The 26,198-nt window shown below is 41.1% G+C and overlaps 1 protein-coding gene across 2 annotated transcripts in view; it reads left to right on the plus strand.

The window, feature by feature from the left end:
* Nucleotides 1-26,198, plus strand: part of LOC128666545 (inter-alpha-trypsin inhibitor heavy chain H3) — a 218,486-nt gene that overhangs the window by 129,344 nt on the left and 62,944 nt on the right. The window contains exons 17-22 of one of the 2 annotated variants that reach the window (XM_053721209.1): nt 608-637; nt 3,235-3,264; nt 15,739-15,768; nt 23,897-24,010; nt 24,687-24,891; nt 24,970-25,142. In XM_053721209.1, the coding sequence (XP_053577184.1) occupies nt 608-637; nt 3,235-3,264; nt 15,739-15,768; nt 23,897-24,010; nt 24,687-24,891; nt 24,970-25,142 (582 nt within the window). The remainder of the gene's footprint in view (nt 1-607; nt 638-3,234; nt 3,265-15,738; nt 15,769-23,896; nt 24,011-24,686; nt 24,892-24,969; nt 25,143-26,198) is intronic. The other variant, XM_053721210.1, reaches the window with a different exon arrangement.

A 26,198-nucleotide genomic window follows, 5' to 3' on the forward strand; every position in this document is an offset into this window, starting at 1 on the left:
CATAAAAATATGATCTAAATTATATCTGTAGATTCAAATTTCTTCTCTAACCTTTTCATATAGTTGGGGGGTGCGTTTTAGAGGTTAATAGGTTTAGTTTGTGTTGGCGATGTTTCGGGACGGCAATTTAGAGGTTAATAGGTTTAGTTAGTGTCGGCGGTGTTGGGTAATGGTGGGTTAGGGGTTAATACCTTTATTATAGACTTATTATTATAGACTTAGAGGCCTATTTAACAAAGGTCTGTCGGACCTGATCCGACAGTGCGGATCAGGTCCGACAGACATCGCTGGTCCGAATATGAATAATGGATCAGAAAATTCGGAATTTTTTTATTCATTTTCGGAATATTTCAGAATTTTTTGACATGTGCCGATTCAGAAATTCAGATGCATCCGAATCGCCGAATCGACCAAAATTCGGCCAAATTCTGAATTTGTCCAAAACGAAACCTTTTCATTTACCTTCAACTTTTTGGTAACCGTAAAAGTAACTTTTCAAATATCCAGCGAATGTGCTGCATTATATAAATATGTGTTTTTTTGTCACCTGAGCTCTCCTGGAGGCACAGTACAACTAATGTTTTATTTATGTGTTGCCTTCCTACAGTTCAACAAAGGGTGCCACCTCGGAGCTTTGGTGAGTGTTTATCAAGTTTGTAAACTTTACCTGAATGATACATAATATATGTATGTGACTATATACAGTGTATTTCTATTATTACATGTGCTTCATTCTATGGTATCATTTGTTTAAAGGGCAGCAGTGCCCTACTGGGAGCTAGCTGAACACATTGGGTGAGCCATTGACAAGAGGCATTGATGCTATTGAGCCTACCTAGCTATGATTTTCAAGGAAAGATACCAAGAAAACTAAGCAATTTAGATAATTAAATGATAAGCAAAGTCAGTGTTATGGGTTAGTGTATAAGCAGCTGACTGATCAGCACAGTCAGTGTTATGGGTTAGTGTATAAGCAGCTGACTGATCAGCACAGTCAGTGTTATGGGTTAGTGTATAGGCAGCTGACTGATCAGCACAGTCAGTGTTATGGGTTAGTGTATAAGCAGCTGACTGATCAGCACAGTCAGTGTTATGGGTTAGTGTATAAGCAGCTGACTGATCAGCACAGTCAGTGTTATGGGTTAGTGTATAAGCAGCTGACTGATCAGCACAGTCAGTGTTATGGGTGAGTGTACAGGCAGCTGACTGTTCAGCACAGTCAGTATTATGGGTTAGTGCACAGGCAGCTAACTGATCAGCACAGTCAGTATTATGGGTTAGTGTATAAACAGTTGACTGATCAGCACAGTCAGTATTATGGGTTAGTGTATAAGCAGCTGACTGATCAGCACAGTCAGTGTTATGGGTGAGTGTATAGGCAGCTGACTGATCAGCACAGTCAGTGTTATGGGTGAGTGTATAGGCAGCTGACTGATCAGCACAGTCAGTGTTATGGGTGAGTGTATAGGCAGCTGACTGATCAGCACAGTCAGTATTATGGGTTAGTGTATAAGCAGCTGACTGATCAGCACAGTCAGTGTTATGGGTGAGTGTATAGGCAGCTGACTGATCAGCACAGTCAGTGTTATGGGTGAGTGTATAGGCAGCTGACTGATAGCACAGTCAGTATTACGGGTTAGTGTATAAGCAGCTGACTGATCAGCACAGTCAGTGTTATGGGTGAGTGTATAAGCAGCTGACTGATCAGCACAGTCAGTGTTATGGGTTAGTGTATAAGCAGCTGACTGATCAGCACAGTCAGTGTTATGGGTTAGTAAATAGGCAGCTGACTGATCAGCACAGTCAGTATTATGGGTCAGTGTATAGGCAGTTGACTGATCAGCACAGTCAGTGTTATGGGTTAGTGTATAAGCAGCTGACTGATCAGCACAGTCAGTGTTATGGGTTAGTGTATAGGCAGTTGACTGATCAGCACAGTCAGTGTTATGGGTTAGTGTATAGGCAGTTGATTGATCAGCACAGTCAGTGTTATGGGTGAGTGTATAGGCAGTTGACTAATCAGCACAGTCAGTGTTATGGGTTAGTGTATAGGCAGCTGACTGATCAGCACAGTCAGTGTTATGGGTGAGTGTATAGGCAGTTGACTGATCAGCACAGTCAGTGTTATGGGTTAGTGTATAGGCAGCTGACTGATAAGCACAGTCAGTATTATGGGTTAGTGTATAAGCAGCTGACTGATCAGCACAGTCAGTGTTATGGGTTAATGTATAAGCAGCTGACTGATCAGCACAGTCAGTGTTATGACTGAGTTAGTGTATAAGCAGTTAACTGATCAGCACAGTCAGTGTTATGGGTTATTGTATAGGCAGCTGACTGATCAGCACAGTCAGTATTATGGGTTAGTGTTTAAGCAGTTGACTGATCAGCACAGTCAGTGTTATGGGTTAGTGTATAAGCAGCTGACTGATCAGCACAGTCAGTGTTATGGGTTAGTGTATAAGCAGCTGACTGATCAGCACAGTCAGTGTTATGGGTGAGTGTATAGGCAGCTGACTGATCAGCACAGTCAGTGTTATGGGTGAGTGTATAGGCAGCTGACTGATCAGCACAGTCAGTCTTATGGGTGAGTGTATAGGCAGTTGACTGATCAGCACAGTCAGTGTTATGGGTTAGTGTATAAGCAGCTGATTGATCAGCACAGTCAGTGTTATGGGTGAGTGTATAGGCAGCTGACTGATCAGCACAGTCAGTGTTATGGGTTAGTGTATAAGCAGCTGACTGATCAGCACAGTCAGTGTTATGGGTTAGTGTGTAAGCAGCTGACTGATCAGCACAGTCAGTGTTATGGGTTAGTGTATATCGAGGAACGGTGAGTTAGGGGTTAATACCTTTATTATAGAATTATTGTTATAGACTTAGAGTTAGTATTGGGGAACTGCGGTTTAGGAACAATAAAAGATTCCGAATATGAATAATGGATCAGAAAATTCGGAAACAAAATTATTCATTTTCAGAATATTTCAGAATTTTTTAGGATGTGCCGATTCGGAAAATCGGCCAAAATTCGGCCGAATTCTGAATTTGTCCAAAACAAAACGCACGTGTCTATCTCTAACCTTTTCATTTAGCTTCAACTTTTTGGTAACCATAAAAGTAACTTTTCAAATATCCAGCGAATGTGCTGCACTATATAAATATGTGTTTCTTTGTCACCTGAGCTCTCCTGGAGGCACAGTACAACTAATATTTTATTTATGTGTTACCTTCCTACAGTTCAACAAAGGGTGCCACCCCGGAGCTTTGGTGAGTGTTTATCAAGTTTGTAAACTTTACCTGAATGATTCATAATATATGTATGCGAATATATACAATGTATTTCTATTATTACATGTGTTTCATTCTATTATATAATTTGTTGAAAGGGCAGCAGTGCCCTACTGGGAGCTAGCTGAACACATTGGATGAGCCAATGACCAGAGGCATTGCTGCTATTGAGCCTACCTAGCTATGATTTTCAAGGAAAGATACCAAGAAAACTAAGCAATTTAGATAATTAATTAATCAGCACAGTAAGTGTTATGGGTTAGTGTGTAAGCAGCTGACTGATCAGCACAGTAAGTGTTATGGGTTAGTGTATAGGCAGCTGACTAATCAGCACAGTCAGTGTTATGGGTTAGTGTATAGGCAGTTGACTGATCAGTGCAGTCAGTGTTATGGGTTAGTGTATAAGCAGTTGACTGATCAGCACAGTCAGTGTTATGGGTTAGTGTATAAGCAGCTGACTGATCAGCACAGTCAGTGTTATGGGTGAGTGTATAAGCAGTTGACTGATCAGCACAGTCAGTGTTATGGGTGAGTGTATAGGCAGCTGACTGATCAGCAAAGTCAGTGTTATGGGTGAGTGTATAAGCAGTTGACTGATCAGCACAGTCAGTGTTATGGGTTAGTGTATAGGCAGCTGACTGATCAGCACAGTCAGTTTTATGGGTTAGTGTATAGGCAGCTGACTGATCAGCAAAGTCAGTGTTATGGGTTAGTGTATAAGCAGCTGACTGATCAGCACAGTCAGTGTTATGGGTTAGTGTATAGGCAGCTGACTGATCAGCACAGTCAGTGTTATAGGTTAGTGTATAGGCAGTTGACTTTCAGCACAGTCAGTGTTATGGGTTAGTGTATAAGCAGCTGATTGATCAGCACAGTCAGTGTTATGGGTGAGTGTATAGGCAGCTGACTGATCAACTCACTCAATGTTATGGCTGAGTGTATAGGCAGTGGATTGATCAGCACAGTCAGTGTTATAGGTTAGTGTATAGGCAGTTGACTTTCAGCACAGTAAGTGTTATGGGTTAGTGTATAAGCAGCTGACTGACCAGCACAGTCAGTGTTATATGTGAAAGTATAGGCAGCTGACTGATCAGCACAGTCAGTGTTATTGGTGATTGTATAGGCAGCTGACTGATCAGCACAGTCAGTGTTATGGGTTAGTGTATAGGCAGCTGACTGATCAGCACAGTCAGTGTTATGGGTTAGTGTATAAGCAGTTGACTGATCAGCACAGTCAGTGTTATGGGTTAGTGTATAAGCAGCTGACTGATCAGCACAGTCAGTGTTATGGGTGAGTGTATAGGCAGCTGACTGATCAGCACAGTCAGTGTTATGTGTGAGTGTATAGGCAGTGGATTGATCAGCACAGTCAGTGTTATGGGTGAGTGTATAGGTAGTTTACTGATCAGCACTGTCAGTGTTATGGGTTAGTGTATAAGTAGCTGACTGATCAGCACAGTCAGTGTTATGGGTGAATGTACAGGCAGTTGACTGATCAGCACAGTTAGAGATATGAGTGAGTGTATAGGCAGTGGATTGATCAGCAAAGTCAGTATTAAAGGGATAGTAAACACCAAAAATATTATTGTTAAAAACAAAGATAATCCCTTTATTTGCCATTCTCCAGTTTTGCATAACCAACACTGTTATAGAAATATACTTTTTACCTCTGTAATTACCTTGTGTGACAAACTCTACTGTCACTGGGGCTTCCGGAGGGGGCTGTGGGCTAGCTTCCTGCCCACTGACTATGGACCGTGTTTCTCTTTTAAAAAAGTGTCATTCTGTTTTTACTCCAAAATCGGTCCTGTCTGATTCTTTGGGTAATTTTCTGAAGCATTGGTGGTTCCAGCTGTTAGGGAAGCTGAATAGGCAGACATACCCAGAGAGGGTACCGAGAGGTCCGTCACATTGGTGGCAGCGGTGAGATCTGCTTCCTGCATACGGAGCAGTTGAAACCACCATGGGGACCATGTTCCCTGTTGACAGAGGAGAAGCACTGCAGTGGCCTGCAGCCATGGAAGCTGAGTTCCGTTGGAGAATGCAAGAGGCACTTGCCCAGCTGAACGATCCTGGTTCTGCACAGGACGAGCTGGGATGGAGGGACTTTATCCACCAGGAACTCTGGAGGGAGGCTCTTCAACAGGAGCAGGACTATCGTGTAATGATCCTCCCCACTGCTGAGGAAAAGTACTGGCTCCAGCTGGACTTACTAGTGCCTTTCCTGGGAGAGCAGCCCAGGGAGGAATGGCTAACTGCATTAGATAGACTGGTCCAGACTAAGATGATGCTGGATTATGGTTACAGGGCCCTCCGATGGTATGCTTTACCCGGGCGGCCGTGGCTGGAGGATGGCATCCACACAGAGGGCTTTGGCTTCAGCAGCCCTGGATTGTTTTTTAAGAAGCTTACAGAGGACCCAGACTTTGGGAGTAAGCCGGAGTGGAGATTGTAGAAAATTATATAGTACAGAGAGAGACTACTGAATCACTCAGGGGTACCACGGCTGCAGGCCGATCTGGATTTTATAAGTGTCCAGGAATGGGAGCTAGAAAAGGCTGTTAGATCTCGTTAGTGTTATGGGTTAGTGTATAGGCAGCTGACTGATCAGCACAGTCAGTATTATGAGTTAGTATATAAGCAGTTAACTGATCAGCAAAGTCAGTGTTATGGGTTAGTGTATAGGCAGCTGACTGATCAGCACAGTCAGTGTTATGGGTTACTGTGTAGGCAGCTGACTGATAAGCACAGTCAGTGTTATGGGTGAGTGTATAAGCAGTTGACTAATCAACACAGTCAGTGTTATGGGTTAGTGTATAGGCAGCTGACTGATCAGCACAGTCAATGTTATGGGTGGGTGTATAAGCAGCTGACTGATCAGCACAGTCAGTGTTATTGGTGAATGTATAGGCAGCTGACTGATCAGCACAGTCAGTATGTGTAGTAATGTTGCAGATCAGTATTCTGGATCAGTTTGCAGGCAAGTGATAGACCTGACTAGTTCAGATTCTGTTTGAGTTTGAATACATTTTTAATTTCCTTTCATTAGATAGTATTCAAGTAGAAAATGCAGAACAAGGAATAAAAAAAAAAAACACTTGGACAAGGTTGAAGTGTTTCCTAAAGACAAAATAAGAAAAAGTGCTATACTGGGTCAGACATTTTACACCACATAGAAAAACAAAATCATGTGAATAATCTTCTTAAAAATATTTGTAATGAGCTTTCTGGTGTAAAAAAATAACATGCCTTCTCCTCTAATTTCAGTTAATGGAGACCCTCACTTCATTGTCAGACCCCTGGGAGCAATATGATCTAAATAATATCTGTAGATCAAAATTTCTTCTCTAACTAGACTTGCACGCAATCGAAAAATTTGGTTCGCTTCGTTACGTTTCGATTCGGGTCGTAAAAAAATTCGGTTCGAGACATTCGTAATAATTCAGTATGTGTCGGTAATTCCGTTTCGGAATTTATTCGTGTCGTTCCGAATTTTGAAATTCGGATGCATTTGAAACCGTTACCGAATTATTATTAATGTCGGACCGAATCTTTATTACGGACTGAACCGTTATTTCTAACTAATGTTCCGGCGATTGCCAAAACAAAATTATGTTAAACCGCCGCCCACGCCACCACTAAATGAACCTAATAACCTCTAAACCGCCGCCCCCCACATCGCCGACAGTATCTAAATAACAAAATAAAGCTATTAACCCCGGGTCTTCAAAAACTGTAAGTGGATCTTCAGGGATTAGTGTTAGGTTTTTTTAAGGGTTACATTGGCTGTTCCAATCAGCCAATAGAATGTGAGCTCAATCCTATTGGCTGATTGGATCAGCCAATAGGATTGAAGCTCAATCCTATTGGCTGATTGCATCAGCCAATAGGATTTTCTCACCTTTAATTCTGATTGGCTGATAGAATTCTATCAGCCAATCGGAATTCAAGGGACGCCATCTTGGATGACGTCCTTTAAAGGAACCTTCATTCTTCAGTCGCCGTCGTAAGAAGAGGATGCTCCGCACAGGATGTCTTGAAGATGGAGCCGCTCCGCGCCAGATGGATGAAGAAAGAAGATGCCGCCTGGATGAAGACTTCGGCCCGCTTGGATAAAGACTTCTGCCAGCTTCGCTGAGGACTTCTGCCGCTTCGTTGAGGATGGATGTCGGGTCTTCAAAAACTGTAAGTGGATCTTAGGGGGTTAGTGTTAGTTTTTTTTAAGGGTTTATTGGGTGGGTTTTAATTTTAGGTTAGGGACTTTGGGCGGAAAAAGAGCTAAATGCCCTTTTAAGGTCAATGCCCATCCAAATGCCCTTTTCAGGGCAATGGGGAAGTTAAGTTTTTTAGATAGGGTTTTATTTGGGGGGGTTGGTTGTGTGGGTGGTGGGTTTTACTGTTGGGGGGTTGTTTGTATTTTTTTTTTACAGGTAAAAGAGCTGATTTCTTTGGGGCAATGCCCCACAAAAACATAATTTATGTAAGAACTTACCTGATAAATTCATTTCTTTCATATTAGCAAGAGTCCATGAGTTAGTGACGTATGGGATATACATTCCTACCAGGAGGGGCAAAGTTTCCCAAACCTTAAAATGCCTATAAATACACCCCTCACCACACCCACAAATCAGTTTAACGAATAGCCAAGAAGTGGGGTGATAAGAAAAAAGTGCGAAAGCATAAAAAATAAGGAATTGGAATAATTGTGCTTTATACAAAAAAATCATAACCACCACAAAAAAGGGTGGGCCTCATGGACTCTTGCTAATATGAAAGAAATGAATTTATCAGGTAAGTTCTTACATAAATTATGTTTTCTTTCATGTAATTAGCAAGAGTCCATGAGCTAGTGACGTATGGGATAATGACTACCCAAGATGTGGATCTTTCCACGCAAGAGTCACTAGAGAGGGAGGGATAAAATAAAGACAGCCAATTCCTACTGAAAATAATCCACACCCAAAATAAAATTTAATGAAAACATAAGCAGAAGATTCAAACTGAAACCGCTGCCTGAAGTACTTTTCTACCAAAAACTGCTTCAGAAGAAGAAAACACATCAAAATGGTAGAATTTAGTAAAAGTATGCAAAGAGGACCAAGTTGCTGCTTTGCAAATCTGATCAACCGAAGCTTCATTCCTAAATGCCCAGGAAGTAGAAACTGACCTAGTAGAATGAGCTGTAATCCCTCGAGGCGGAGTTTTACCCGACTCGACATAGGCATGATGAAATAAAGATTTCAACCAAGATGCCAAAGAAATGGCAGAAGCTTTCTGGCCTTTTCTAGAACCGGAAAAGATGACAAATAGACTAGAAGTCTTTCGGAAAGACTTAGTAGCTTCAACATAATATTACAAAGCTCTAACAGCATCCAAAGAATGCAATGATTTCTCCTTAGAATTCATAGGATTAGGACATAATGAAGGAACCACAATTCTCTACTAATGTTATTAGAATTCACAACCTTAGGTAAAAAATTCAAAAGAAGTTCGCAACACCGCCTTATCCTGATGAAAAATCAGAAAAGGAGACTCACAAGAAAGAGCAGATAATTCAGAGACTCTTCTGGCAGAAGAGATGGCCAAAAGAAACAAAACTTTCCAAGAAAGTAATTTAATGACCAAAGAATGCATGGGTTCAAAAGGAGGAGCTTGAAGAGCCCCCAGAACCAAATTCAAACTCCAAGGATGAGAAATTGACTTAATGACAGGTTTTATACGAACCAAAGCTTGTACAAAACAATGAATATCAGGAAGATTAGCAATCTTACTGTGAAAAAGAACAGAAGAGCAGAGATTTGTCCTTTCAAGGAACTGATGAACAAACCTTTATCTAAACCATCCTGAAGAAACTGTAAAATTCTCGGAATTCTAAAAGAATGCCAGGAAAAATGATGAGAAAGACACCAAGAAATATAAGTCTTCCAGACTCTATAATATATCTCTCTAGATACAGATTTATGAGCCTGTCACATAGTATTAATCACAGAGTCAGAGAAACCTCTTTGACCAAGAATCAAGCGTTCAAACTCCATACCTTTAAATTTAAGGATTTGAGATCCTGATGGAAGAAAGGACCTTGCGACAGAAGGTCTGGTCTTAACGGAAGAGTCCACAGCTGGCAAGAGGCCATCCGGACAAGATCCGTATACCAAAACCTGTGAGGCCATGCTGGAGCTACCAGCAGAACAAACGAGCATTCCTTCAGAATCTTGGAGAATACTTCTTGGAAGAAGAACTAGAGGCGGAAAGATATAGGCAGGATGATACTTCCAAGGAAGTGATAATGCATCCACTGCCTCCGCCTGAGGATCCCGGGATCTGGACAGATACCTGGGAAGTTTCTTGTTTAGATGAGAAGCCATCAGATCTATTTCTGGGAGTTCCCACATTTGAACAATCTGAAGAAATACCTCTGGGTGAAGAGACCATTCGCCCGGATGCAACGTTTGGCGACTGAGATAATCCGCTTCCCAATTGTCTATACCTGGGATATGAACCGCAGAGATTAGACAGGAGCTGGATTCCGCCCAAACCAAAATTTGAGATACTTCTTTCATAGCCAGAGGACTGTGAGTCCCTCCTTGATGAATGATGTATGCCACAGTTGTGACATTGTCTATCTGAAAACAAATGAACAACTCTCTCTTCAGAAGAGGCCAAGACTGAAGAGCTCTGAAAATTGCACGGAGTTCCAAAATATTGATCGGTAATCTCACCTCCTGAGATTCCCAAACCCCTTGTGCCGTCAGAGACCCCCACACAGCTCCCCAACCTGTAAGACTTGCATCTGTTGAGATTATAGTCCAGGTCGGAAGAACAAAGAAGCCCCCTGAACTAAACGATGGTGATCTGTCCACCACGTCAGAGAGTGTCGTACAATCGGTTTAAAGATATTAATTGAGATATCTTTGTGTAATCCCTGCACCATTGGTTCAGCATACAGAGCTGAAGAGGTCGCATGTGAAAACGAGCAAAGGAGATCGCGTCCGATGCAGCAGTCATAAGACCTAAAATTTCCATGCATAAGGCTACCAAAGGGAATGATTGTGACTGAAGGTTTTGACAAGCTGATATCAATGTTAGACTTCTCTTGTCTGACAAAGACAGAGTCATAGACACTGAATCTATCTGGAAACCTAAAAAGGTTACCCTTGTCTGAGGAATCAATGAACTGATTGGTAAATTGATCCTCCAACCATGATCTTGAAGAAACAACACAAGTCGATTCGTATGAGATTCTGCGAAATGTGAAGACTGAGCAAGTACCAAGATATCGTCCAAAATAAGGAAATACCAATACCCTGTTCTCTGATTACAGACAGAAGGGTACCGAGAACCTTTGAAAAAATTCTTGGAGCTGATGCTAGGCCAAACGGTAGAGCCACAAAACTGGTAATGCTTGTCTAAAAAAGAGAATCTCAGAAACTAAAAGTGATCTGGATGAATCGGAATATGCAGATATGCATCCTGTAAATCTATTGTAGACATATAATGCCCTTGCTAAACAAAAGGCAGGATAGTCCTTACAGTTACCATCTTGAATGTTGGTATCCTTACATAACGATTCAATATTGATAGATCCGGAACTGGTCTGAAGGAATTGACCTTCTTTGGTACAATGAAGAGAGAGAATAAAACCCCAGCCCCTGTTCCAGAACTGGAACTGGCATAATTACTCCAGCCAACTCTAGATGTGAAACACATTTCAGAAATGCTTGAGCCTTTGCTGGGTTTACTGGGACATGGGAAAGAAAAAAATCTCTTTGCAGGAGGCCTTAACTTGAAGCCAATTCTGTACCTTTCTGAAACAATGTTCTGAAACCAGAGATTGTGAACGGAATTGATCCAAATTTCTTTGAAAAGAACGTAATCTGCCCCATACCAGCTGAGCTGGAATGAGGGCCGCACCTTCATGGGTACTTAGGAGCTGGCTTTGGGTTTCTATAAGGCTTGGATATATTCCAAACTGGAAATGGTTTCCAAACTGATACCGCTCCTGAGGATGAAGGATCAGGCTTTTGTTCCTTGTTGTGAGGAAAGGAACGAAAACGATTATTAGACCTAAATTTACCTTTAGATTTTTTATCCTTTGGTAAAAAAGTTCCCTTCCCTCCAGTAACAGTTGAGATAATAGAATCCAACTGAGAACCGAATAATTTATTACCCTGGAAAGAAAGGGATAGCAAAGTTGACTTAGAAGACATATCAGCATTCCAAGTTTTAAGCCATAAAGCTCTTCTAGCTAAAATTGCTAGAGACATATACCTGATTTTATTTGTGATACCATCTTTGATATCATTAGAGTTGATCTCTAATGATATCAAAGATGGTATCACAAATAAAATTATTAGCATGTTATAGAATAATAATAATGCTATAAGAATTATGATCTGTTACTTGTTGCGCTAAAGCTTCTAACCAAAAAGTTGAAGCTGCAGCAACATCCGCTAAAAATATAGCAGGAGTAGAGACAGCCCCATTAACCTTAGGGATTTTGTCCCAAAACTCTAATCTGTCAGATGGCACAGGATATAATTGCTTAAAACGTTTTAGAAGGAGTAAATGAATTACCCAAATTATTCCATTCCCTGGAAATTACTTCAGAAATAGCATCAGGGAGAGAAAACACTTCTGGAATAACTACAGGAGATTTAAAAACCTTATTTAAACGTTTAGATTTAGTATCAAGAGGACCAGAATCCTCTATTTCTAATGCAATTAATACTTCTTTAAGTAAAGAACGAATAAATTCCATCTTGAACAAATACGAAGATTTATCAGCATCAACCTCTGAGACAGAAACCTCTGAACCAGAAGAACCATTATCAGTATCAGAATGATGATGTTCATTTAAAAATTCATCTGAAAAAAGAGAAGTTTTAAAAGACTTTTATGTATACTAGAAGGAGAAATAACAGACATAGCCTTCTTAATGGATTTAAAAACAAAATCTCTTATGTTATCAGGAACACTCTGAGAATTAGATGTTGACGGAACAGCAACAGGTAATGTAACAGTACTAAAGGAAATTTTTATCTGCATTAACAAGTTTGTCATGACATTCAATACAAACAACAGCTGGAGAAACAGATACCAAAAGTTTATAGCAAATACACTTAGCTTTGGTAGCTCCAGCACCGGGCAGCGATTTTCCTGAAGTATCTTCTGACTCAGTTGCAACGTGGAACATCTTGCAATATGTAATAGAAAAAACAACATATAAAGCAAAATTGATCAAATTCCTTAAATGACAGTTTCAGGAATGGGAAAAAAATGCCAGTGAACTAGCTTCTAGCAACCAGAAGCAATAAATAATGAGACTTAAATAATGTGGAGACAAAAGTGACGCCCATATTTTTTAGCGCCAAATAAGACGCCCACATTATTTGGCGCCTAAATGCTTTTGGCGCCAAAAATTACGCCACATCCGGAACGCCGACACTTTTGACGCAAAAGAACGTCAAAAAATGACGCAACTTCCGGCGACACGTATGACGCCGGAAACAGAAAAAAAAATTTGCGCCAAAAAAGTCAGCGCCAAGAATGACGCAATAAAATGAAGCATTTTCAGCCCCCGCGAGCCTAACAGCCCACAGGGAAAAAGTCATATTTTTTAAGGTAAGAAAAAATGATTGATTCAAATGCATTATCCCAAATATGAAACTGACTGTCTGAAAAAAAGGAATGTTGAACATCCTGAGTCAAGGCAAATAAATGTTTGAATACATATATTTAGAACTTTATAAAAAAGTGCACAACCATAGCTTAGAGTGTCACAGAAAATAAGATTTACTTACCCCAGGACACTCATCTACATGTTTGTAGAAAGCCAAACCAGTACTGAAACGAAAATCAGCAGAGGTAATGGTATATATATAAGAGTATATCGTCGATCTGAAAAGGGAGGTAAGAGATGAATCTCTACGACCGATAACAGAGAACCTATGAAATAGACCCCGTAGAAGGAGATCATTGCATTCAAATAGGCAATACTCTCCTCACATCCCTCTGACATTCACTGCACACTGAGAGGAAAACCGGGCTCCAACCTGCTGCGGAGCGCATATCAACGTAGAATCTAGCACAAACTTACTTCACCACCTCCATAGGAGGCAAAGTTTGTAAAACTGAATTGTGGGTGTGGTGAGGGGTGTATTTGTAGGCATTTTAAGGTTTGGGAAACTTTGCCCCTCCTGGTAGGAATGTATATCCCATACGTCACTAGCTCATGGACTCTTGTTAATTACATGAAAGAAAGGCCCTTTTAAGGGCTATTGGCAGTTTAGTTTAGGCTAGGTTTTTTTTATTTTGGGGGGGTGCTTTTTTATTTTGATAGGGCTATTAGATTAGGTGTAATTAGTTTAAATATTTGATAATTTCTTTTTTATTTTGTGTAATTTAGTGTTTTTTTTTTTTTGTAATTTACTTAATTGTATTTAATTAATGTAATTTATTTAATTGTAGTGTAAGGTTAGGTGTTAGTGTAACTCAGGTTAGGTTTTATTTTACAGGTAAATTTGTATTTATTTAAACTAGGTAGCTAATAAATAGCTAATAACTATTTACTAACTAGCCTACCTAGTTAAAATAAATACAAATTTAGCTGTGAAATAAAAATAAAACCTAAAATAGATACAATGTAACTATTAGTTATATTGTAGCTAGCTTAGGGTTTATTTTATAGGTAAGTATTTAGTTTTAAATAGGAATTATTTAGGTATTAATTGTAATTTTTATTAGGATTTATTTTAATTATGAAGATAGTGGGTGTTAGGGTTAGGGTTAGACTTAGGGGTTAATAACTTTAGTATAGTAGCGGCGACGTTGGGGGCGGCAGATTAGGGGTTAATAAGTATAATGTAGGTGGCGGCAATGTTGGGGGCAGCAGATTAGGGGTTAATAAGTGTAAGTAGGTGGCGGCGACATTGGGGGTGGCAGAGTAGGGGTTAATAAGTATAGGTGGCAGCGACGTTGGGGCGGCAGATTAGGGGTTAATAAGTGTAGGTAGGTAGCGACGACATTGGGGGCGGCAGATTAGGGGTTAATAACTAATGTAGGTGGCGGCGATGTCAGGGGTGGCAGATTAGGGGTTAATAAGTGTAATGTAGGTAGCGACAACCTTGGGGCAGCAGATTAGGGGTTAATAAGTGTAGGTAGGTGGCGGCGGTGTCTGGGGCGGCAGATTAGGGGTTAATAAGTGTAATCTAGGTGTCGGCGATGTCGGGGGCGGCAGATTAGGGGTTAATAAGTGTAATGTAGGTAGCGACAACCTTGGGGCAGCAGATTAGGGGTTAATAAGTGTAGGTAGGTGGCGGCGGTGTCTGGGGCGGCAGATTAGGGGTTAATAAGTGTAATCTAGGTGGCATCGATGTCGGGGGCGGCAGATTAGGGGTTAATAAGTGTAATGTAGGTGTCAGCGATGTCGGGGGTGGCAGATTAGGGGTGTTCAGACTTGAGGTTTATGTTAGGGTGTTAGGTGTAAACATAACTTTTCTTTCCCCATATGAATCTATGGGGCTGCATTACGGAACTTTACGCTCCTTTATTGCAGGTGTTAGGCTTTTTTTTAGCCGGCTCTCCCCATTGATGTCTATGGGGAAATCGTGCATGAGCACGTAAAACCAGCTCAAAGCAGCGCTGGTATTTGTGTGCGGTATGGAGCTCAATTTTGCTCAACGCTCACTTATTGCCTGCTAACGCCGGGTTTTTGTAAACCTGTAATAGCAGCGCTATAGGGAGGTGAGTGGTGGCAATAACTTGCAAAATAGCACTGAGCCGCTCATAATGCAAAACTCGTAATCTAGCCGTAAGTATTTAAATTTAAATGGGTATTATTTAGTTAATAATTGTAACTTTAATTTAGTTATATTTTAATTATGTTAAAGTTAGGGGGTGTTAGTTTTAGGGTTATGGTTAGGGTTAGGTTTAAAGTTAGGGGGTGTTAGGTTTAGGGGTTAATATAGTTTAATTTAGGTTGTTGCAATGTGGGGGCAGTGGTTTAGGGGTTAATTGGTTTAAGTAGTGTCATCGATGTCAGGGAACGGTGGGTTAGGGGTTAATACCTTTATTATAGACTTATTATTATAGACTTAGAGTTAGTGTTGGGGAACTGCGGTTTAGGAACAATGAAAAATTCCGAATATGAATAATGGATCCGAAAATTCGGAAACAAATGTATTCATTTTCAGATTTTTACAGAATTTTTCGGGATGTGCCGATTTGGAAATTTGGATGCATCTGAATCGCCGAATTCCGAATTTGTCCGAAATTAAACGCACGTGTCTATGTCTAACCTTTTCATTTAGCTTCAACTTTTTGGTAACTGTAAAAGTAACTTTTCAAATATCCAGCGAATGTGCTGCACTATATAAATATGTGGTTCTTTGTCACCTGAGCTCTCCTGGAGGCACAGTACAACTAATATTTTATTTATGTGTTGCCTTCCTACAGTTCAACAGAGGGTGCCACCCCGGAGCTTTGGTGAGTGTTTATCAAGTTTGTAAACTTTACCTGAATGATACATAATATATGTATGTGACTATATACAGTGTACTTCTATTATTACATGTGCTTCATTCTATTATATCATTTGTTGAAAGGGCAGCAGTGCCCTACTTGGAGCTAGCTGAACACATTGGGTGAGCCAATGACAAGAGGCACTGCTGCTATCGAGCCTACCTAGCTATGATTTTCAAGGAAAGATACCAAGAAAACTAAGCAATTTAGCTAATTAAATAATCAGCACAGTCAGTGTTATTGGTGATTGTATAGGCAGTGGATTGATCAGCACTGTCAGTGTTATGGGTGAGTGTATAGGCAGTTTACTGATCAGCACAGTCAGTGTTATGGGTTAGTGTATAGGCAGTTTACTAATCAGCACAGTAAGTGTTATGGGTTAGTGTATAGGCAGTTGACTGATCAGCACAGTCAGTGTTATGGGTTAGTGTATAGGCAGCTGACTGATCAGCACAGTCAGTGTTATGGGTTAGTGTATAGGCAGCTGACTGATCAGCACAGTCAGTGTTATGGGTTAGTGTATAAGCAGCTAACTGATCAGCACAGTCAGTGTTATGGGTTAGTGTATAAGCAGCTGACTGATCAGCACAGTCAGTGTTATGGGTTAGTGTATAGGCAGCTGACTGATCAGCACAGTCAGTGTTATGGGTTAGTGTATAGGCAGTTGACTGATCAGCACAGTCAGTGTTATGGGTTAGTGTATAGGCAGCTGACTGATCAGCACAGTCAGTGTTATGGGTTAGTGTATAAGCAGCTAACTGATCAGCACAGTCAGTGTTATGGGTTAGTGTATAGGCAGCTGACTGATCAGCACAGTAAGTGTTATGGGTTAGTGTATAAGCAGCTGACTGATCAGCACAGTGTTATGGGTTAGTGTATAGGCAGCTGACTGATCAGCACAGTCAGTGTTATGGGTTAGTGTATAAGCAGCTGACTCATAAGCACAGTAAGTGTTATGGGTTAGTGTATAGGCAGCTGACTGGTCAGTACAGTAAGTGTTATGGGTTAGTGTATAGGCAGCTGACTGCTCAGCACAGTCAGTGTTATGGGTTAGTGTATAAGCAGTTGACTGATCAGCACAGTCAGTGTTATGGGTCAGTGTATAGGCGGCTGACTGATCAGCACAGTAAGTGTTATGGGTTAGTGTATAGGCAGCTGACTGATCAGCACAGTAAGCGTTATGGGTTAGTGTATAGACAGCTGACTGATCAGCACAGTCAGTGCTATGGGTTAGTGTATATGCAGCTGACTGATCAGCACAGTAAGTGTTATGGGTTAGTGTATAGGCAGCTGACTGATCAGCACAGTCAGTGCTATGGGTTAGTGTATAGGCAGCTGACTGATCAGCACAGTAAGTGTTATGGGTTAGTGTATAGGTAGCTGACTGATCAGCACAGTAAGTGTTATGGGTTAGTGTACAGGCAGCTGACTAATCCGCACAGTAAGTGTTATGGGTTAGTGTATATGCAGTTGACTGATCAGCACAGTCAGTGTTATGGGTTAGTGTATAGGCAGTTGACTGATAAGCACAGTCAGTGTTATGGGATAGTGTATAAGCAGCTGACTGATCAGCACAGTAAGTGTTATGGGTTAGTGTATAAGCAGATGACTGATCAGCACAGTAAATGTTATGGGTTAGTGTATAAGCAGATGACTGATCAGCACAGTCAGTGTTGTGGGCTAGTGTATAAGCAGCTAACTGTTTAACACAGTCAGTGTTATGGGTTAGTTAAGCAGTTGACTGATCAGCACAGTCTGTGTTATGGGTTAGTGTATAAGCAGCTGATTGATCAGCACAGTAAGTGTCATGGGTTAGTGTATAGGCAGCTGATTGATCAGCACAGTCACTGTTATGGGTTAATAAATAGGCAGTTGACTGATCAGCACAGTCACTGTTATGGGTTAATGTATAAGCAGTTGATTGATCAGCACAGTCACTGTTATGGGTTAGTGTATAAGCAGTTGACTGATCAGCACAGTCGGTGTTATGGGTTAGTGTATATCCCATAACACTGACTGTGCTTTTCAGTCACCTGCCTATACACTGACCCATAACACTGACTATGCTGATCACACACTGACCCATAACACTGACTATGCTGATCAGTCAGCTGCCTATACACTAACCCATAACACTGACTGTGCTGATCAGTCAACTGCCTATTTACTATCCCATAACAGTGACTGTGCTGATCAGTCAATTGCCTATACACTAACCCATAACACTGACTGTGCTGATCAGTCAACTGCCTATACACTAACCCATAACACTGACTGTGCTGATCAGTCAACTGCCTATACACTAACCCATAACACTGACTGTGCTGATCAGTCAACTGCCTATTTACTATCCCATAACAGTGACTGTGCTGATCAGTCAATTGCCTATACACTAACCCATAACACTGACTGTGCTGATCAGTCAGCTGCTTATACACTAACCCATAACACTGACTGTGCTGATCAGTCAGCTGCTTATACACTAACCCATAATACTGACTGTGCTAATCAGTCTACTTATACGCTAACCCATAACACTGACTGTGCTGATCAGTCAGCTGCTTATACACTAACCCATAACACTGACTGTGCTGATCAGTCAGCTGCTTATACACTAACCCATAATACTGACTGTGCTAATCAGTCTACTTATACGCTTTCCCATAACACTGACTGTGCTGATCAATCAGCTGCTTATACACTAACCCATACACTGACTGTGCTGATCAATCAGCTGCTACTACACTCACCCATAACACTGACTGTGCTGATCAATCAGCTGCTTATACACTAACCCATAACACTGACTGTGCTGATCAGTCAGCTGCTTATACACTAACCCATAACACTGACTGTGCTGATCAGTCAGCTGCCTATACACTAACCCATAACACTTACTGTGCTGATCAGTCAGCTGCCTATACACTAACCCATAACACTTACTGTGCTGATCAATCAGCTGCCTATACACTAACCCATAAGCAGCTGACTGATCAGCTCAGTAAGGGTTATGGGTTAGTGTATAGGCAGCTGACTGATCAGCACAGTCAGTGTTATGGGTTAGTGTATAAGTAGCTGATTGATCAGCACAGTCATTGTTATGGGTGAGTGTATAAGCAGCTGATTGATCAGCACAGTCAGTTTTATGGGTTAGTGTATAAGCAGCTGATTGATCAGCACAGTCAGTGTTATGGGTGAGTGTATAAGCAGCTGATTGATCAGCACAGTCAGTGTTATGGATTAGTGTATAAGCAGCTGATTGATCAGCACAGTCAGTGTTATGGGTTAGCATATAAGTAGCTGACTGATCAGCGCAGTCAGTGTTATAGGTTAGTGTATAAGCAGTTGACTGATCAGCACAGTCGGTGTTATGGGTTAGTGTATAAGCAGCTGACTGATCAGCACAGTCAGTGTTATGGGTTAGTGTATAGGCAGCCAACTGATCAGCACAGTCAGTGTTATGGGTTAGTGTATAGGCAGTTGACTGATTAGCGCAGTCAGTGTTATGGGTTAGTGTATAGGCAGCTGACTGATAAGCACAGTCAGTGTTATGGGATAGTGTATAAGCAGCTGACTGATCAGCACAGTAAGTGTTATGGGATAGTGTATAAGCAGATGACTGATCAGCACAGTAAATGTTATGGGTTAGTGTACAGGCAGCTGACTGATCAGCATAGTCAGTGTTATGGGTCAGTGTATAGGCAGTTGACTAATCAGCTCAGTAAGGGTTATGGGTTAGTGTATAGGCAGCTGACTGATCAGCACAGTCAGTGTTATGGGTTAGTGTATAAGTAGCTGATTGATCAGCACAGTCATTGTTATGGGTGAGTGTATAAGCAGCTGATTGATCAGCACAGTCAGTTTTATGGGTTAGTGTATAAGCAGCTGATTGATCAGCACAGTCAGTGTTATGGGTGAGTGTATAAGCAGCTGATTGATCAGCACAGTCAGTGTTATGGATTAGTGTATAAGCAGCTGATTGATCAGCACAGTCAGTGTTATGGGTTAGCATATAAGTAGCTGACTGATCAGCGCAGTCAGTGTTATAGGTTAGTGTATAAGCAGTTGACTGATCAGCACAGTCGGTGTTATGGGTTAGTGTATAAGCAGCTGACTGATCAGCACAGTCAGTGTTATGGGTTAGTGTATAGGCAGCCAACTGATCAGCACAGTCGGTGTTATGGGTTAGTGTATAGGCAGTTGACTGATCAGCACAGTCAGTGTTATGGGTTAGTGTATAGGCAGTTGACTGATAAGCACAGTCAGTGTTATGGGATAGTTTATAAGCAGCTGACTGATCAGCACAGTAAGTGTTATGGGTTAGTGTATAAGCAGATGACTGATCAGCACAGTAAATGTTATGGGTTAGTGTATAAGCAGATGACTGATCAGCACAGTCAGTGTTGTGGGCTAGTGTATAAGCAGCTAACTGTTTAACAGTCAGTGTTATGGGTTAGTTAAGCAGTTGATTGATCAGCACAGTCTGTGTTATGGGTTAGTGTATAAGCAGCTGATTGATCAGCACAGTAAGTGTCATGGGTTAGTGTATAGGCAGCTGATTGATCAGCACAGTCACTGTTATGGGTTAATAAATAGGCAGTTGACTGATCAGCACAGTCACTGTTATGGGTTAATGTATAAGCAGTTGACTGATCAGCACAGTCACTGTTATGGGTTAGTGTATAAGCAGTTGACTGATCAGCACAGTCGGTGTTATTGGTTAGTGTATATCCCATAACACTGACTGTGCTTTTCAGTCACCTGCCTATACACTGACCCATAACACTGACTATGCTGATCACACACTGACCCATAACACTAACTATGCTGATCAGTCAGCTGCCTATACACTAACCCATAACACTGACTGTGCTGATCAGTCAGCTGCCTATACACTGACCCATAACACTGACTGTGCTGATCAGTCAACTGCCTATACACTAACCCATAACACTGACTGTGCTGATCAGTCAACTGCCTATTTACTATCCCATAACAGTGACTGTGCTGATCAGTCAATTGCCTATACACTAACCCATAACACTGACTGTGCTGATCAGTCAGCTGCTTATACACTAACCCATAACACTGACTGTGCTGATCAGTCAGCTGCTTATACACTAACCCATAATACTGACTGTGCTAATCAGTCTACTTATACGCTAACCCATAACACTGACTGTGCTGATCAGTCAGCTGCCTATACACTCACCCATAACACTGACTGTGCTGATCAGTCAGCTGCTTATACACTAACCCATAACACTGACTGTGCTGATCAGTCAGCTGCTTATACACTAACCCATAATACTGACTGTGCTAATCAGTCTACTTATACGCTTTCCCATAACACTGACTGTGCTGATCAATCAGCTGCTTATACACTAACCCATACACTGACTGTGCTGATCAATCAGCTGCTACTACACTCACCCATAACACTGAATGTGCTGATCAATCAGCTGCTTATACACTAACCCATAACACTGACTGTGCTGATCAGTCATCTGCTTATACACTAACCCATAACACTGACTGTGCTGATCAGTCAGCTGCCTATACACTAACCCATAACACTTACTGTGCTGATCAGTCAGCTGCCTATACACTAACCCATAACACTTACTGTGCTGATCAATCAGCTGCCTATACACTAACCCATAAGCAGCTGACTGATCAGCTCAGTAAGGGTTATGGGTTAGTGTATAAGCAGCTGACTGATCAGCACAGTCAGTGTTATGGGTTAGTGTATAAGTAGCTGATTGATCAGCACAGTCATTGTTATGGGTGAGTGTATAAGCAGCTGATTGATAAGCACAGTCAGTTTTATGGGTTAGTGTATAAGCAGCTGATTGATCAGCACAGTCAGTGTTATGGGTGAGTGTATAAGCAGCTGATTGATCAGCACAGTCAGTGTTATGGATTAGTGTATAAGCAGCTGATTGATCAGCACAGTCAGTGTTATGGGTTAGCATATAAGTAGCTGACTGATCAGCGCAGTCAGTGTTATAGGTTAGTGTATAAGCAGTTGACTGATCAGCACAGTCGGTGTTATGGGTTAGTGTATAAGCAGCTGACTGATCAGCACAGTCAGTGTTATGGGTTAGTGTATAGGCAGCCAACTGATCAGCACAGTCAGTGTTATGGGTTAGTGTATAGGCAGTTGACTGATTAGCGCAGTCAGTGTTATGGGTTAGTGTATAGGCAGCTGACTGATCAGCACAGTCAGTGTTATGGGATAGTGTATAAGCAGCTGACTGATCAGCACAGTCAGTGTTATGGGTTAGTGTATAGGCAGTTGACTGATCAGCACAGTCAGTGTTATGGGTTAGTGCATAGGCAGTTGACTGATCAGCACAGTCAGTGTTATGGGTTAGTGTACAGGCAGCTGACTGATCAGCATAGTCAGTGTTATGGGTCAGTGTATAGGCAGTTGACTAATCAGCATAGTCAGTGTTATGGGTTAATGTATAGGCAGTTGACTGATCAGCAAAGTCAGTGTTATGGGTTAGTGTATAAGCAGTTGACTGATCAGCACAGTCAGTGTTATGGGTTAGTGTATAAGCAGTTGACTGATCAGCACTGTCAGTGTTATGGGTTAGTGTATAAGCAGCTGACTGATCAGCACAGTCATTGTTATGGGTTAGTGTATAGGCAGCTGACTGATCAGCACAGTCAGTGTTATGAATTAGTGTATAGGCAGCCGACTGATCAGCACAGTCAGTATTATGGGTTAGTGTATAAGCAGCTGACTGATCAGCACTGTCAGTGTTATGGGTTAGTGTATAGGCAGCTGACTGATCAACACAGTCAGTGTTATGGGTTAGTGTATAGGCAGCTGACTGATCAGCCCAGTCAGTGTTATGAATTAGTGTATAGGCAGCCGACTGATCAGCACAGTCAGTATTATGGGTTAGTGTATAGGCAGCTGACTGATCAGCACAGTCAGTGTTATGGGTTAGTGCAGTGATTTTTAACCTTTTTTTTGCCGTGGCACACTTTTTTACATTAAAAAATCCTGTGGCACACCACCATCCCAAAATGTTAAAAAAATCACACATTGTAGCCTAATACAGCATATATATATATATACACATACACACAAACACACACATACTGTATGTATTGTGCTGTTATGCCATGCCTCCTACAAACTACCCCTGCACTGGGAGTAAAAAACAAGCAAAGTTTAAAAAATATGTCACACTGTTGTCAGTCTGCCGTGGCACACCTGAGGATCTCTCACGGCACTCTAGTGTGCCACGGCACACTGGTTGAAAAACACTGGGTTAGTGTATAAGCAGCCGACTGATCAGCACAGTAAGTGTTATGGGTTAGTGTATAAGCAGCTGACTAATCAGCACAGTCAGTGTTATGGGTGAGTGTATAAGCAGCTGATTGATCAGCACAGTCAGTGTTATGGGTGAGTGTATAAGCAGCTGATTGATCAGCACAGTCAGTGTTATGGGTGAGTGTATAAGCAGCTGATTGATCAGCACAGTCAGTGTTATGGGTGAGTGTATAAGCAGCTGATTGATCAGCACAGTCAGTGTTATGGGTTAGTGTATAAGCAGCTGACTGATCAGCACAGTCAGTGGTGTGGGTTAGTGTATAAGTAGCTGACTGATCAGCACAGTCAGTGTTATGGGTTAGTGTATAGGCAGCTGACTGATCAGCACAGTCAGTGGTGTGGGTTAGTGTATAAGTAGCTGACTGATCAGCACAGTCAGTGTTATGGATTAGTGTGTAGGAATGTGGCAGATCAGTATTCTGGATCAGTTTGCAGGCAAGTGATAGACCTGACTAGCTCAGATTCTGTTTGAGTTTGAATTTTTTTTTTATTATAACTGATGAGAAGAAATGATAAAGGCCACCTTTAATTGCCTTTCATTAGATAGTCTTCAAGTAGAAAATGCAGAACAAGGAATTAAAAAAGAAAATACTTGGAGAAGGTTCAAGTCTTTCCTGAAGACAAAATTGGAAAAATGACTATAGTGGGTCAGACATTTTACACCCGATAATAATCTACTTAAAATGTTTGTAATGAGCTTTCTGGTGTAAAAAAACAACATGCCTTCTCCTCTAATTTCAGTTGATGGAGACCCTCACTTCATTGTCAGACCCCCTGGGAGCAATGAGACGATTTGCTTCAATGTGCAGATGAATTCTGGAATTGTTCTAAATCTTGTGGAGGATCCGATTACAGGTGGAATTCTGGATAAGTTATAAGGGGATCTGGGATATGTAACGGTATGAAGATAGGAGACAAAAGTGAATATATGGACCAGGGATGTAGGAACAGCGCACTAGAGGTCTTTGGGATTTAGCTGTATGTGCAACATGGATCTGTGTGTTGGGGAGAGTTCAGAAGAATACTCTTTGGCTCCCATACTGTTAAGGAGGAATATTGTATAGCTACATTACATTTTAAGTAAAATATTAAGCATATATGGGGTGGGGTGGGGTGGGGTGAGGAAATCCGGGTGAGCTTAAAAGCTAGAAGAAAAAAAAAGTTGGTACATTTGCTGGTCTATAGGTAGTTAAGGGTTTTAATGTTGAGTCAGCCAAGGAGTAAAGATGAAGATAATAGATTGAGGAGGCAATTTGTTGAACTACAGAAGATTGTGGAATTGCAGATGGTTGCAGGAGAAAGATTATTGTTTCCTTTAAGGTTTCAGTTGAGGCCTTAGGACCTTGGACCTTGGGCCTGCTATGAATTGTGATTTAAGGTGGTGGGTATGCAGAAGAAAACTTTGTGTCTGTATACTATTGATGATTATAGATAAGCAGATAATCAAATACAATGTTTGTTGTAGGCATGGGATAAATGTGCTGCTTATCATTACAAGATAATTATATCTGTTTATACTTCTGTTCTCCAGGAATCACAATCAATGGAGAGCTCATTGGAAAATACAAAGATGGCAGCACGGACTCTGCAGGCCGCACATATATTGGTAGACTGGGGCTACGGAGCCACAAGACAGGGGTAAATATGGAAATTACCCCTAAAAGTATTATCATTAGTAGCAAAGAACACAAAAGTGTCTTCACGTGGACAAAGACCAGGACTGAAACACATGAGGGGTAAGTGATTATACTACATTGTCTGTCAGGTACTTACAATAAACGAATGCTCATGCTGGGTGTATAACTGTCCTATAGGCTAATGCTGAGCATCCTGGAAGGGGGACGTTTGACAGTAACCATCAATGAAATGGCCACTTTTATCATTGTCCTTCATCATCCCCTGAAGAAAAACTCTAAGCTGACAGATTACTTAGGACTGTACACGGAGGACAAACATCTCCTATCCAAAAGCACCAGAGGGATTCTGGGTAAACACATTTTATAATCACTGCCAATTTACCATAAACTTTCCCTAGCACTTTAGTAGTTGTGAAAGCCATTCTCATTATACACAGATTTTGCACTTTTTTTATTGACAGTTAGGAAATTTATTTTTTAATGTGCTGCACAAAGAGGAACAGCCAGTCAGCATCTGTACAGAGGTATTGCTACTAATAGAGGGTTGTAAGCCAAATCTTTTTCAATACATTATGTTCTGAATTATTTGCTTTGTTCTCTTTGTATATTTTGTTGTAAAATATACCTAGGTAGGCTCAGGAGCTTGGAGCTAGATGCTAATTGGTGACTGCACATATATGCCTCTTGTCATTGGCTTACAGATGTGTTTAGCTAGCTCCCAGTAGCGCATTGCTGCTTCTTCAATAAAGGATACCAAGCAAATGAAGCAAAAATAATAATTGATGTAAATTGGAAAGTTGTTTAAAATGGAATGTTCTATCTGAATCATGAAAGAAAAGAATATTGGGTTTCATGTTCCTTTACATTTTTTAGTTTAAACCCTCTTTAAAGGGGCATGAAATCCAAATGATTTCTTTCACAATTCAAACAGAGCTTGTGATTTTAAACAACTTTTCAATTTACCTCTATGATCAAATTTGCTTAATTCTCTTAGTAACTTTTGTTAAAGGGACAGTCTACACCAGAATTTTTATTGTTTTAAAAGATAGATAATCCCTTTATTACCCATTCCCCAGTTTTGCATAACCAACACAGTTATATTAATACACGTTTTACCGCTGTGATTATCTTGTATCTAAGCCTCTGCAAACTGCCCCTTTATTTCAGTTCTTTTGACAGACTTGCAGTTTAGCCAATCAGTGCCTGCTCTCAGATAACTTCACGTGCAAGAGCACGGTGTTATCTATATGAAATACATGAACTATCACCCTCTAGTGGTGAAAAACTGTTAAAATGCATTCTGAAAAGAGGTGGCCTTCAAGGTCTAAGAAATTAGCATATGAACCTCCTAGGTTAAGCTTTCAACTAAGAATACCAAGAGAACAAAGCAAAATTGGTGATAAAAG

The sequence above is a fragment of the Bombina bombina genome, chromosome 7, assembly GCF_027579735.1.
Source record: "Bombina bombina isolate aBomBom1 chromosome 7, aBomBom1.pri, whole genome shotgun sequence".
NCBI classification, from domain to species: domain Eukaryota; kingdom Metazoa; phylum Chordata; class Amphibia; order Anura; family Bombinatoridae; genus Bombina; species Bombina bombina.